Source organism: Paralichthys olivaceus, chromosome 24, assembly GCF_024713975.1.
Source record: "Paralichthys olivaceus isolate ysfri-2021 chromosome 24, ASM2471397v2, whole genome shotgun sequence".
Classification (NCBI taxonomy): domain Eukaryota; kingdom Metazoa; phylum Chordata; class Actinopteri; order Pleuronectiformes; family Paralichthyidae; genus Paralichthys; species Paralichthys olivaceus.
In genome coordinates this window covers 796,517-812,375 of record NC_091116.1, presented here as the reverse complement: position 1 = coordinate 812,375, position 15,859 = coordinate 796,517, and the positions used below count along the sequence as shown (strand labels likewise).

General features: G+C 42.6%; 1 protein-coding gene across 5 annotated transcripts in view; it reads right to left on the bottom strand.

Annotated features, from left to right (window-relative positions):
- The window catches only part of LOC109644624 (histone deacetylase 4-like), a 54,593-nt gene that overhangs the window by 11,360 nt on the left and 27,374 nt on the right, over positions 1 to 15,859 (bottom strand). For all 5 annotated transcript variants that reach the window (XM_069520627.1, XM_069520626.1, XM_069520625.1 and 2 more), the window contains 4 exons: positions 13,686 to 13,999; positions 9,696 to 9,846; positions 7,491 to 7,614; positions 5,716 to 5,834 (listed from right to left, as the gene is read on the bottom strand). In XM_069520627.1, the coding sequence (XP_069376728.1) occupies positions 5,716 to 5,834; positions 7,491 to 7,614; positions 9,696 to 9,846; positions 13,686 to 13,999 (708 nt within the window). The remainder of the gene's footprint in view (positions 1 to 5,715; positions 5,835 to 7,490; positions 7,615 to 9,695; positions 9,847 to 13,685; positions 14,000 to 15,859) is intronic.

Here is a 15,859-nt window from a genome sequence, read left to right as displayed (position 1 = left end):
ATGTGAGTGATTCATTCGTTTACAGTCTGGCTGCCAAAGTGCCATTTGGTGGAATTCAAATACAGTCGTGCAAGAATTCCTTAATGAAGTTAAGGTTCTGCTCCATAGTATCAATCTCATGTTTTCTGTCATGGTATGCAGATTAATATTTAGTTTTGCGTTCACAAGAATTTTCCCAGTCAAGGACAACGTTTTGTGATTATTCGGACACAACATAAATGCACCAACATTCCACTCAGCTGGTTCTACCTTGACCTGCAGTATTTCATAAAGAAGAAACTACAACGACGACTTAAAACCAAGCGATCGCCAACTCCAGCACAGACTCCGACGCCCCTGTCAGCATCTGTGATGCAGATAACTGGCGGCTGTGCAGCTTCGGACAAATCACTCAGAAGGGTGGGAGAGTTACCTGAGCCACAGTCTCACAGGCTTTTGAGCTGTTCACATTGATCTGTCATGGAGCGCCTTCCACACAGCTGCTCTGTTATAAAACCTGTTTGCCAGACAAACTGTTACACGTTGCTATTCATTTACTGCCTCCTATTTAGATGCTTTCTGAACAAGACAGATTCTGATCCATTTTCCCAAAGACACTGCGGCTAAAAAGCAATTAGCTCCAATTTGGGAGCCATGTCTGATTGCCAAAAGGCCTTTTGGTCTTTTGTGTTCACTGTCACAGACTTGTGAATGGAGACAGGGAGAAGGGAACGGCATGTCACACTGGCTCCAGCCACAGAGGCTAATGCTCTGTTTACCTTGCCCTGCCAATCAGTGGCCTTGGATAATTTCACCATTCATTATCCAATATTTAATCATCAAAGAGGAGCTGAATCCAAATAGCTAACCACGATTATGACACAACCAGATTAATCTGCTCCTCCGTCTCTTTTATTTCAAACCCCGAAGGTACAGGGACGAATCACGGAAAGACACTCTTGCCTGGAGCAAACTTTTCCTTTTTGGAAACATTCATAAGAAAATGAACTTGCTCCCATCAAGTGTCAAGTAAAAATAACTGTGTGGAAAAAGAGTGAAGTGTGAACTCTGAAGTGTGAAGGTACAGTAACACATAGTGGGAGAGAGAGCTCAGTCCAGATGGAGGCAAACCAGTCAATGTTTGTGGAGCCAATTTATTTCTAATCAGATGTTCCCTGTCACTAAATTAGATTTTTAGATCTTTGGACACAATTTATACAACCGAGTATCAGGGCCATATTAAAGATAAAAAAGATTCAGGACTTCTAGAATGATGTAATTATATTAAAAGAATTAAGTTGTAATTTAATGAGGAAAAAGTGCATATTTTGGACGGAGGAAAAAAGCAGCAATGGGACTTCCCAACTGACCAATTGATGATATTTTTTATGCTCCAACAGGTAATTGAGTTAATTAAACCACATTATTTAGACAAAGGCTAAATTTGATCAGCTCTGTGCATATTGTATCCATAGAGTGTTTGCTGTTAGATGATAAAATATTCATCCTTAAAAAGCATTAAATTAAAATTTACATGGACTAAACTTTAAACTTTAAAGAAGTAGCCTTCAAACTTGAAAACTTTTTTTTCTTGAGAATTATAAGCGATTCAAGACGTTTGAATTTGGATAATTATAAAAGAGCGTGTGCATCTTCATTCATGATCAACTCTGAATACAGACGGTCGTGACGTTTTTTTCTCAGAGTTTCGATTTGAAATGTTTTGTCAAAACATGAATCGCCATGACACATCATTTACAGTTTCCAAGACTAATGACGGAGCTTTTTTTCTCAGAATTCCATATGAGGGCAGCGTCCGTTTGAAAAGCAGAAAAAGGAGCAGTAATTAGGTTTTTAGTTCCGCCAGAGTAAAAAAACTATTTGGAAAAGTGAAAGTGATCCAGTAACAAAGCACCACAAATAATCACAGCAAGAATAGAATACAAGCAGAGCTGAAGGAGAGAACGTCAATATCTGTGAAAAGAGGTTTCCTCTGCTATTTGAGAGGAATAAAGAAATAAGAGAAATGCAGCTGGTAAATATCAAGGCAATGATTGTTAGTGTGTGGTCTTGGATCCATGTTGTGTCTCCCTTTCTTAGCTTCAGGAAATTATTTCCCCTCTTACTCATTTCATGTTAAGTAAGACAACATGGACACTGCTGTATCTCATATTTGGAAAATATAGCTAATGCATAGTCTTCACATGAGCTGATCACTTTTGTTTCTTAGAGGAGCACATACACTCACATGTTATCAATGCACAAACGGTGCATTGTTGGCCTGTTAAAATGGGCCTCAGAACAGGGGTGAAAGGCTGTGTATTCACCAAGTGACATGTGGAATTCAGACAGCCGCACGGTGCTCCGTCTATTCACGGACGAGCAGCACAGTCTGGTTATCAACCAACACCGTGTACTGCGGAACCCTGTCTGCCTATGTGCCATTGTATCCATGTGAAGGACGCGCTGCCCCAGTTAGGCCATAAAAAACACGTTTGCTCATCAGTGAAAAGACGGGAACAGCGTGCCTTGCTCTGCCGCTGTCAAAGAGCGCAGTGAGTCAGAGGGCCTCAAACTTTCCCACCCTGTCTGCATGTTTCTGAGGCATTCACATATGTGTGAGAACATGCTCCAGAAAGGCCACGCTGTCATGTGATGCTCTCTCACCCTTAAATTTGTAAAAAGAGGAGTTGCTGATTTTAAAGAAAACTGCCATTCAGTGGATGCGTAGGTTTTTCAGCTAGCAGCTCTTGTCATGCAACTCGTATGAAAAGTATCAAAAGGTCGTGAGAGCTCGATGTTTTCATACTCTGCTAATACCTCGAATAAGACGAATAAAAAGATGACGAAGAAGAAGAAGAACAGCAGAAGAATATGCAGGAAAAGAAAAATAAGGAAGACGGAGTAGAAGAAGAAAAAGTTATATAGTAGTTGATGAATTAGAAGAGGAGGATGATGAAGAAGAAACAGAAGTAGATGTAAAATAGGAAACAGAAGACTATGCAGAGATGCAGGAGAAGAAGAAGAGAGGCCCAACACATGGCTCAGGACAGGCCCAGATGGAAGCAGATCATCAAGGGACAAAAAGGACTAAGAATTAAGAGGAGGATTTTATACGTGATGAAGGACTTGACATGAAGCCAGTGAAGATGGGTGAGGGTTCAGGGTGATGAGCTGCCACGGCTTGGTTCCTGGTATTTGGTTGGTAAATGGTAGTTTTCATTGATATTGACCGAGTAAGCAGAGGCTAGTGCTGTCGGCAATATAAAATCTGCTGAGAGAACAAGACAAGTTTTTATTTTGACAGCGACTACATTTGAAATATTGCAGGGAGCATGCAGCGTGCACCTCTGACTCCTCAGATCGCAGCTGTAATTGTTTTTGATTGACTTCGTCATTAAAAATATCGAGAGATTGTTTGGCTGCACTGTTAACACAAAGACCCGTTGCTCTTCCGACAGAGCAGCTGCTGTCGTATTGAACGCTGCCCGCTGTTACCACGGCAACCACAGTTGTTGCCAAATCAACCCGGACTGAAATCTCGAGGATTATAACTTTTAAGACTTTTATATTATCTGCCGTAAACACATTTTTGGCTTACTCTGTTGTCGTATTTGTTAAACAGTGCCGCGGATGAACATATCGGCCGCACTGAAAAATAAAAATTGGATGTACAAAAGAGTGCTGTTGCTTCCTTTGACCGTTGCTGGGAGCCCTGGGTGCCAGTCCGCTACTTTATGGCCAGGCGGTGATATAAAAGAGCCTCTAACCTCCCTCGGCTGGCATTAACATAAGTAAACCCCGCAAAGCACGTCATCACTGTGGACAAATACCAGGGTGGCACAGGTTTTCTCCTCTCCTCCGCAGTCGAGCACAATCCGCAGCCTTATAGAAATCATGAGACGAACTGACACTCCAGGGACGATCTTTTCCCTCGCTGCCATCTTCCCGCCGTTTTTTCTTTTCTCTGTGTGAAGCAAGTTCACGGGAGTGTGGCATCATTGTGCCACTCGCTGGATTGCGTTTACAATCCTGCTCGCCAGCCCTCATCTTCCATTTCTCTGCTTTTATAAGGAAACCGACACTCCCTCCATCTCTAGCCTCAAATATTTTTCGAGGTCTTCTAAATGGTCAGTGAGGTCGCCAAAGCCTGCTCCACTCATCTTCCTCTCTCTCCGTCTCCCTCTTCTATTTCCCTTCCTTTCTTTCGCTCTTCCTCTTCGCTTCTCTCAGGGTGGAATGCGGCTGTGTGAGCCAGTGTCAACTGTGGTCTATCTGCTATCGTATCCAGCAGAGTCAACAGGCCCAGAGCTTTGGCTGTAGCCGCCTGCCGCCGCTCTAAGTGAATAATTGCACTGTAAGACGACCACTGCTTCACGGCTACACCACCGCACACACACACAAAGCTGTTCACACACACCTGACCAAAACACACTGTAAACAGTTTAAATTGTAGACCACGAGAAAACTTCACCAACTTTCATGAGTGCTTTTTGTAGAGTTTTAACACTTATAATGACTTTTGGTTTGTAAAGATTTTGTAATGGCTTCTGATTCTAAAACCTTTGGATCTGCACTGTGTGGCAGCAGCAGTTCAAGTGCAGTCCATTAGTAACCTTATTTGCACAGCACTATTCCAAAAACAAATTTACAAAGTGCTTTGCCACAAGAAGAACAAAGGACATGTACACTACATATATAATAAAAATGTGTTGAGGTCAAAAACGACGTAAAATACACATAATACATGTGTCATGTGCAAGTTAAGACAGGAGTTAAATGAAACATGTAAAATGTACATGTCTCCTCCTGTTGCAGTTTGTTGCATGTGCTTGTTCTGTACAAATTAATTAAATCAATGTTCTGGAGTTTTATTTGTTACCTCAATAAAAAGTTTGATTTAAATTAATGGACCAGTGCTGGACCTGAGCCTGTAATACCTGCAATACATTATCCTGATTTGCTTCATGCACAAAGACTATCTATCAGCATTTAACACCAGGAAACTACTGCCTTGATGATTGCAACGTTATGAGTTAGTACACAGAGGAAAAGTGTGATGGTTTTACTGCGGAACATAAATTGAAAACAATGAAGGGCCGAGAATACAGCCCTGGGGATCCCCAAAAGTAATTGCTGCACTGCAAGAGGAGATGTTCCCAACTGGCTTTACCCTCAAGTGAGATGTGTCAAACCCACTTAGTTTTAATATGCAATTACTAGATGAATTAAAGGGAGAGGCAAGCTTCAGCATTCAAATTACTACTACTTAACAAACTAAGAATCTGAGCTGAGTTCATACTACCTATTATTAAGACCGTCAGCATTAAGCACAGGTTTCTTAAGACACAAAAGAACCTCTGATTCAAAACAAGCCTAGAGGTTAAGGGACTATTAAAATTTAATAAAACAACAGGTGCTAAAATTGCTAAAAACGTCTTCCACTCTATTGAACTCTTGAACCACCTACGCTTACCTGTTCTCTGTACCACTCATGTGAGGGATGCTGGGAGACCCTGAAGGCCTAATATGGAGGTGATTAATGGTGTAGCCCTCTGATGGCGTCTAAATTGTGTTAGATGTGAATCTGCAGTGCAGCCGTTGGTCATTACAGTTCCAATATGTGTGTAATCTCAAAAAGTGAGCCTGGGGTTGGCTAGCAGGAGCAAATAAACAGGTCGGTACTGCAAAAGCCATGTGTGCAAGCATGTGTGTGAAAGTGTATGTGTGATTTACCAGTTTTTCGCAGTGGGAAGTCATCCCGAGGGTTGTAGACGCCCAGCACGGGGTGGTTGTAGGTGGACACACCAGTCTGTGGTGGCGAGCTCTGGTCCAGAGAGCTGTGCTGGGTTTTGCTATAGAACAAACACACACAAGAGTTATAGATGCTCCCAACATTAAACAACAGAATCAGATGAAACAAGGCCAGACACTGATAACTCTGCGAACATGTGATGCAACCCAGACAAAGTAACTAACTTCATGGCTGTCACAGATCTGTATGATTAAAGCATCATGCAAATCCCTTTGGCAAGGCCGCAGACATGTGCTGCCATCTGTTCGCTGCCTACAAACTAAGGTGGTGTTTGTGGGCAAAGTGAAGCCGAGCTGGCTCCGGCCCAAATGCATGTTCCTGACGAGCGGATGTACACACGTTCATCTCTTCCAAAACTGAGGAGGCTGAGAGTCCGACGAGGGAGACAGAATATAGGAAGAGACACTTTGCATCACTTTGAGCTGCTGAAAGTCAACGCTTGTGGGTGTTTCACTGTGTCTCTCATCAGGATTACGTAACGTTATTTATTTACATTTTATAGATTTAGAGCTTTTATTGTGTCAGGATGAAAAACATAATCGCGGAAAACTTATTTTAGAAATCATGTCCAGAGCTTAACTGCAGTTGATGCTCCTTGCTTTGTGCTGTGCAGTTCTTAGGTAATTTATTTATATACAGCTGTAGTGAGTTACAAGTTTCTTTTAATATTATTTCTCACTCAAAACATGTGACCAGGTTCTAAAACACACAGATATATTAGTCAGTGTAAAAAATCCCCCTCCTGTCAGTTTACTTTAGTCCTCAGAGCGTTATTTTCTCACAAAAAGTGAAACAATCTGCCAGGGTTTGTTCTACTGCTGCGATTCTTTCCTGTTTAGAGATACAGACAATGTAATAGAAACAACAAAAATTCATTATTTTCATTCTCACTTAAATGACCAATTCCTTTAAAACATGGGAAAATAAGATTTACAGGCAAAAAACTGCTTTACAACACTTGCATGATAAATCTGCTCCGTTACAACCACCTACAGCAAAAAAATGCTGCAGTGCAAATACCATTAATAAATACAATAGGAAGAATTTCATAATGTAGGACTATCTTTTGCTTCCATTAATATCTGATTTATTTTTACACCTTTTGCATAATGAACTCTTTGTGGTTACTCACACACAACGAATTCACGTGTGCCACAGCGAAGAGGAAGCAGCGAGTGTACACACCTGCAAAAGATGCCAGTGATGCTACAATAAACACTCAAGGCAGAGCTTTCAGTGTAAGAGCCCCTATCATCAGGTTCCAATTAGCCCGCTGTCACGTGTACGTGTGTGTGAGGGCGCATGTGTATTCCCATCTTTGTTTTATAACCCCGCTTGATGCATCTCTCAGTGGTGCTCATATATTGTGGCAGGTGAGGAAGACGGGAAGCTCGCTGACAGATTAAGACACAGTCCAATGCATTATTCATCTGCTGTCAGAGAGAGAATTACCTTCTTAATTTATAATGATCTGCAGATCGCTTCGGTTGTATTATACTGCTTACAGTCATTCAGGGATACAAGAAAGGCAGCCAGAGTCTTTAAAGGTTTCTTCTTACATCTTACAAACACACAGGGTTTGATGCTTTGCAAACCCCTAGCTGGATTATCTGTAGCATGTACACAACAGCCAGATCTATATGCATCTATTCTACTTTTTTTAACTTTATTTAGTCAAGCAGCAACTGTTCCTCACCGGTACCAGTACGGAGCGTCGTTGGGGAGGCCTCCATGGTTGAGGCTCCGCTGGGCCAGCGCCTTCTTCTTGTTCAGGACAAACTCTTGGAGACGCATCTTCACCTCAGTACTGGCCACAGCACCTGAGGGAGATATGAAAAAATGAAAATGATTATACTTTAGGAAATGTAAATCCTCCTCTGATGACATTCGTAATATCAACTGATTACTACAACTTTGGAGAACAGCTGCACGGTTGTGTGCAAGACAGACGAAGTTATCGTAGACAGTTTGTAGTCAGTCTGTAGCGATGGTTAAAATGTCCTGCCATAATTATCCACCCATCTATCTATACCCCCTTGGATACACCCTGGACAGGAGGCCAGCATATCACAGGACCGACATTCAAACTCTTCACACTCACATTCATCCTAACGCCAGGAGGAAGCCGGAGAAAACCATGCAAATACTCACTGTGTTATATAATGGTCAAATGGAAATCTTTAAAATTATTATTTTATATATATTTTCAGACACAGTTTTCCAAAAAAGCTTGCGAGTCAAGTTTGGCATTTTAATTTTGGGGGTATTTAAGTATTTACTTAAGCATTGAACTCTTGGGCCAGCAGCTCACCCCAGTGTGCACTCATTTTAATTAATATAAGGTAAAGTCCATTTAAAGTTGTTCCAACTTCATTATGCTCATGAAGAGCATAAATTAGTTGATTAGTCAAGGCGCAGAAAATCTATCTACATTCTCTTAAACCAAATATATTCAGTGTTTCTTCCCCCTCCGTTGTATTTCATTGTAAATCAGATTTGTTTACTTTTTGGTCTGTTGATAATTGTAAAAATAAATTTTTTTTAGAGACCAAAGAATTGACAATTCAAATAAAAAGCAGAATAATCGATATAGAAAGTTATCATTAGTTGCAGCCCTGCCCTCATCCTGTATGGTGCATTCTAAAAGCCCTGGAGAAGAGGCATTTGGAAACAAGAAAGCGAGAAATAGAACTGAAAACGATGCAAAATGCTGAGAAAATTGAAGCCACTGAAACCACAAACCACACTCGCTCAGGTACACGTGAGAGCAAACATACTGTGCTCGCCCTCTCTCTCTCCCTCTCTCACGGATGCAGCCTTGATCTGAAACCACTTTCCATATAGTGTGCAAACTGCTCTCAAGGACTCCTGTCCACTCTCCTTCAATGAACTGTTGAGAGACATCCAGCAGGCAGCCCTAATAACGCGGCTTAGCCACTGCCAAGGCCACCGGCTAATACAGCTCGTTTACCACAGTAAATACAGAGGTTCTCCAAGTAAAATGGAAATACATAGACATGCAAACACATTACACACACTCACATTTAATAACATGCACAGAAACACAGTCTGTGAATACTGATCTCAACGGTCGTTTCCAACCTCGGAGCGTTTTGAATGAAGAGCTTTTGCAAAGCAGTTCGGAACACGCTGGCAGATGATACCAAACATATTGAGCGTTGAGACTAAAATACATCGGCAGCATCGGGAGGTAGAGATGTTCCGATACCCTTTCCCCTCCTGATACTCATTCCAATACTTGGATTTTAGATATCGGCAGACACAGAGTACAGCTGATATCATACACACAGGGACTGAATGCCACAGAACTTCTTTTATTATCTACTTTGACGGTTTTAACTGAAAAAAAAGACAATTATAAATAAATCTTTACACAAAAATGAAAAACTAGTTTGTCGGTTATCTATCTTTGCTCCCGAGCTGTCGTTGTCGAATTTATCACATTATTTGAATGCAGTTTCCAAAGTTTGATGCTGAGGTTCATGCTTTTTATTCCCTTCGCCATGATGAACTCCTCGTGCTCTTTTGTGTGACTGTTCTTCAAATACTTCAGGAGATTGCTAGAGTTTTAATTGAAAACACTACTTGACCCTCTCGAAAGGGAAGTTGTTTAACTTGTGAGACTTTCCAGCGTGAAATATCACAAATCACTTCTTCATACAGCACGGCACAACTGCTGTTTTAAGTGGGGTGGTCCCCGGGAAAAGAAAATTGCAGTTCTATTTGGGTAGCTAATATACTTTAAAGACGTGTTATCAGATGAGTTACATTTTCAAGAAACATTTCAGAAAATATGTGGCTCAATCAGATACGTGAGGGTAAAATGGATTCAGCTTTTTCAAACGACACACATCCGACATCCAATCTCACTGCAACTTACTCTCTTGTCCTCTTTCCTTGTTCTTGAGCAGCTGCAGCTTCTGCTCCCTCTGCTGCTTCTCCAGCTCCTGCTCCAGCCGGTGGTTCTCCATCTTCCTCTGGTGCTCCAGCAGCTCCTGCTGGTGCTTCAACGCCAGGAGCTCCTGTTGCTGCTGTGGATGAAAACGTCAGAGTCACGTCAGTAAACCCAAGTCACCTCATGGAAGTCAGTAGAGAGTTCAGAGAGACGTGTGAGGAAGAAGTACAACAATATCTTGGCAGAGCTGAGTAAAACATTTTACAAATTCACTTCTTAAGCCCTCTTAAGTGCAACATACAGTAAAATACCATCACTTCTTGTTTTCTGTCCTCCACACAATCAATTCATTACTTTCTTGACTTTGAACACCTATTAACATTCCACTCGTGCTACGCTAAAGTCACCGTCAGGAATAATTAAGCCCGACAGGTGTTTGAAGCCAGAAAATAAAAACCTTTGCAATACCATGAAAAAAACCTTGGGCTACGAGCTTGAGCTTTTAAACAAGTATAAACAATTTAACTGCGGGTGAGGCTTTAGCAAGACACATAATCCAATCTGCTCTCAGAGAAGTGAAGGGAAGAACATCTGTTAAATGCTTTTAAGTCTGTCCTCAAGCGTTTATACCAAACAAACTTGCTTGGCTGTGGCCTTACGATTTGTCCTGTAACCAAAAGGTCAAAAATAAAATCCACATAAAAGCCTGGATGTGCTCGCTGTCACCTTTGTGGTGCCGTTGAAGTGTCCTTGAGTGAGACTGTGGCTAAGAGCACCAATTAAATGCCAAAAAAACGCACAGTGAAACGTGCTTTTCACCTTCTTTGGAGCCGTAATGCCTTGTGACAAGCTAAGCCACCAAATAAAGAGTTCCAATTACTCTTTAATGTCTCTGTAATATACAATAAATGGGCAAGCTGTCTGTGCGTGCACTCCACCAGCCACATAATGACCTCACGCGCCAAGGAATCAACACATTTCCCTGCTTATCATCACACACCCAATGGCAATATTTGATCAGTTACCGTAACTGCTTGTAACTGCGTGTAATCAACTTCTGATTGAGTTTATCTAACACTGTACACAGACACTCAGTAGCCGGGACGTGCACTCATGTTTACCGTAAGGGCGACTCGGACGTTTGAGACGAGTCTGTGAATAAATTAGTGGCTGAAGGTGAGATGAAGGTGAGGCGAGAAAAGTGCATTGGCGCTGTGGCTGGCTCGCTTCCAGCCCAGAAGCCTCAATCCTTCTTTTTTTTTTTGCCTTTCAAACAAGGTTGGGGATCGGAGATTGAGTGGGTGGGAAGGCTCAAAGTAACCTCCCCACCCACATACACACAGGCACAAACACACACACCCAAAACCCCTGTGGCTCAATAGATTACAGATCTACACACAAACTTTTCCGTTTGACTAATAATCTTAAGAGCTTCAGGATATCTGAATGTGTGTGTGTGTGTGTGTGTGTGTGTGTGTGTGTGTGTGTGTGTGTGGTGTGTTGCTGTCCCTAATGTGGAGGCAAACTGGGCATGCGTCTGACAGTGTGTTTACTGACATTTGAGAGGATGTGTATGTTTTAATGCCTGTACAACTGGAGTGTGTGTGTGTGTGTGTGTACACACAGGGCCAGTGAATGGGGCTGATTGAGAGCGGGCCTCCCTGCTCCGGCTGTGCGTCAGCGGCCTCCACCTGAGTGGTCCTGCAGCCCCACCACAGGCCAGACGGCCCCTCAGACAGCATCACTCATCCTAAATACTGCTTCACCTGCAGGAGCGAGCACTCAGCGTCCAATACAACGTGAAAACGTGTCAGACTTGAAACAACTGCCAATATTTCCCGTGTAGATCTTTTATCTGTTACAAATGCTCTTCAGAAGTGCTAAAATACCTGAAGGAAGGAATGAGAGAATAAAAGAAAGAAGGAAGGAAGACAATACAGCAAAAAGAATTGAGTAAAAATAACAAACAAGGAAAGACAGAGGAATGAGGAGTGAGGGCGAGAAAGGAGCAAGAAAGGACAGAACAGAAAAAAGAAAGAAAAGATGAGATTATAAAGATGAGGGACGAAAATGATGAAAGATGACAGGAGGGTAGTATAATAGGACAGGAAGGAAGGAGGAGAAGATAGGGTGAAAAAGTTTAGGGAAAAAAAGCGAGAAAAGAAAGTACAATAAAGGAGGGATGAAAATGATTAATTTCAGAATGCCGTATTCCTGCAGTGTGCAATCTAATCTGCTGCCCCCTCAATCCATTTTTAGACATTATATTATCAGCCCTGCAAAAAGCATCACTCTTACGTGCATGTTTTACAATTCATAAGACAGCAGTGATACGCAACTGAAGAAGAACAAACAGGCTATGACATTCTATGACATTTCAGCCCCACAGGAGCTCCGCTGCTCTCATGGGCCCAGATGTATTAAAGCATCAGAGTGTGGGCGTGCTGATCTAGATTCACTTTGTATTTCCAGGTCACTACAATGTGGGAATGTATTCGGAGCAGTTAAACGTCTCGACGTGTCAATCTTAGATGGAAAAGAGCCTTTTTCTGAAAAGCAAACACCAGCCACCAGAGTTTTATTACTTAATTTGAAGTCAGGCTACAACAGGACTTGGTGCATAAGGGTGCAGTTACGTAACACACCAACCGCCGTTACAAAAGTCTTTCACACTTTTCCTTTCCCGAGTCTAAACACATCCTTATATTGCTTTCATCCATCCCTGAAGGACGCGGAGCCAGAGTGACTCCTTGTTTTCTGCTCCCTCGACTTCTGCAGAGGGAGTCGGAGCTGAGGGAGCCGCTCTCTGCTGCTGAGTTCAGTCCGTTAACGAAGAATCTGGTGGCTGACTAAATGAAGAGCTGTCTTTGTTTTTAAATAGGTTTGGGAGACAAACCTGCTGATTTGGTTTTGTATTGTTGTCTCTTGGAGGTTTTAAATAAAACTGTGCTCCTGTTCTATTGCACGGCTTTGATCCGTCTGTCTGTTAACCGGATTATGCAAAAACTACTTAACTGATTTTCTTGAAACTTGAGCCGTTCTCACACATGAAAAGGCCTCTGGGTCTGGACAGTTTTCACTTTCATTTATGATAACGCAGCACAAGTTTGTTCGGGTAAGACGCGTGCAGGAGGCAGGACATCATCAACAGTTCGGAAATCTCGTCTTTCCAAGTTTTTTTTTCAGTATCATGTCTGTCGAGCGTTAGAAAACATCATCAACACTCGCTAGATTTTCTGGACATTTTACGAGGGGAGCTGACGGGATAAGTTCTTCACAATGTCCAGAACAGCTGATTCGAACATTTGCGTTCTCCCATAGAGCCCCTCTGGAAAATTTCAGGAAAGTGTCCGGAGGTCAGTGCATGTGTGAAAGCAGTTTTGGTGGGAGGATGGGACAAGTGCCAAGAAAGACTCATTAAATTTTGGCACAGGTCCAGATTAGGGCCCCCTAAAAAAAATCCCACTAATGAGCGATTTTTTATCACTTTATCATAGAGATCAGGCTTTTTTCAACCTTTTCACTTATTTTCCAGACGCCAAATATCCTTAGTGTGCACTTGAGAGCAGGTATTCTTCCACTGGCTGTCGAGGTTGGCAGATTCAAACATATTTGGGGAGAAAAACAGATTACGTGAGCTGTGTGATTTAGAGGTGGAAAGTGAGGCACATTTTCTTCTGTACTGTACAAGGGATGATGATTTAAGAGCAAAAATATTCTGTGAAATGGCTCGTAAAAAGGCCTGACATTTTCCTGTGGCGTACAGACGATACAAAAGAAGGAATTTGGTTTTAAATATTGATGTTTTAAGTTTGGTAACTTTGTCTCAGAAACCTGGAAAAGGAAGATGGAATATTTGACTGGACCTCACTCTGTAAGAGATTACACGATTTTGTTGAAATTCTTACATCTTGAAAGGTCACGTGGGCCGGGCACAGTGATAAAAAACATCCCTCAAAAATTTAAGTGATGTACCTTAATGTGTTCCTGGAGCTGGGCCTCATGCTGGCGGGACAGCTGCTCGTGCTGCCGCTGGAACTCGGCGATGAGGATCTGCCGCTGGATCTGCTGTTTCTGCTTCAGCGTCAGCAGCTCCTGCTGCAGCTGCTGCTCGCGCACCGAGGCCGCCACCACGCACCCTTGGCCCGTGCCCCCGAGGGAGCCGGGCGACTGCTGGCCAGATGGGGAGAGCGAGGACACCTTCTGCTGCTGCTGTTGATGGTCCACACGCAGGTCCATGGGGATGGCGGCCGGTGGGAGACGCAGGGGCAGCGCGGAGTTGATGTCCACTGGAGAGAGGAAGAAAAGCAGGATAAGGGGGGTGTGATCACAGGGGACAGCCTGCACCAGGGCTTTTTATCTTGCTCGATAAAATGGTTTGATCCTGGCAGGTGTCACATCCACTAAACTACAGCAATTATTAGTTTGACGGACGTCACAGTGAACAGAAATTCAATACGCCGCTTTTTGAAATACTCAAGGTCAGAGACAGATAATCATATCAACACACTTTTCTTATTGAAGAGAAGTAAGTCTCCACTTCTAGATTCTCAATTAGCGCAGGTCGTATTTTTAGCAACATTAAAAGTAGTGAAATACAGCACAGGCCTTTCATTATTCAGTGACGATAATGTTTTTCATTCAGTCATGTGGTCAGTTTCAGTCAGATGGTGTCAGGGTCATTAGCTCTCTACTTTCACACCTGCACGTCATGCAGCCAAAATAAAATGACTGTCACACGTTCCCATGCTTCACATTTGATCTGACAAGGAACACCGGGAAAGACACTGTGCAGCGGAGAAGGATTCAATCAAAGCTCGAGTGTTATTTTGTGTGTGTGTGTGTACTTATTGGATAATAATAAAAAAAAGATTGGAGCGGTATCTGGTGTCAACATCAATTCTGAAGCATCAAAAAGTTTTGGAAAGGGACTAAAAAGGTTGTGCAGCGTTTCTGTAACTGCAATGAGGGAAGTAATTATTAAAATGGTTTAACTCTTGAATAAAATGTTAGCAATCTTAACTCTATATACGCTGATTCTTTTGGTTTTGTGCTCAAAGCAGCTTTATGTTCCCATGTTGGTGACCATTGCTTTTTGAAATCGCACTCATGATTTTCAGTGATATCCAACCACCCTGTGAAAAGACATCATAAAAACCTTTACATAAAAATCCTCTGACAATGGTGCCTTTTTATCTCATCTCCTCTTTAGATACCAACAAAAAAGAAAGAACCCCCCCGCTGCATACACACACTACCTATGAATGATGCCGCAGTTACACACGAAGGCCGGCGACATCTGACAAAGATTGCATTGACCCGGCGAGGCACAGACCTTGAGCCGGGGCCAGCCACCCACAAATCACTGCACAGGAAGCCCTCCAATCACGCAGCTTCCTCCCCATTAAATCTGAATAAATAGGAGCCGATTGGCTGATTATTTACCTACATGTTTACAGAGCGCACGGCAAGAGCCAGAGACACTTGCCTGTTAATAAAGAGGCAAACATGCCACCTCTGGCACACTTAATAGCAGGGCTGCCGCAAATGCACAGATGCCTTAACGCAGCCACTCAACATGAGGAAATGCAATTGCAAGGGGCGAATTTCCACTTGCGTTGCGCCGGGCCTGAAGAACGTTATTTGCCTAAAACCCAGAGAGATTTTTCAGGATTATTTTTAGCTTGTCACAGTTGCACTCAAGCATCCAACAACATCACGTAAACCGAAGCGTGAAAACCCTTTTAATGAGGCTCTGATTATCGTGGATACACTCGACTTGACAAACAGCTACTCAGGCCCACAATGACAAAATGATTTGAGGGGCGTGTGACAGGCAATAACACACATCTCTCTTCCTCCAATGTTTGACACGGGGACTGCACTTTCTTCACATTTGATCTATGATGCATCTTTCTTCGAGACACAAAAATAAAGCTGTGAAACACAGAGACAAGATCCTGTAAATTGATTGCAGGCGTAAGCTTCTGAGTTGTTTCTCTTCTTCTGAACATCAATCTGCTAACAGCAGCCGCTCATCACCTATCATCAAACCCATATGTCGTTATTATAATCTCCACTCTGTCTTTGGTGTTCTCCGTGCAGCAGGTGAAACGCACCCCCGCGGCTATTGTCGTCCAGACTTTGAG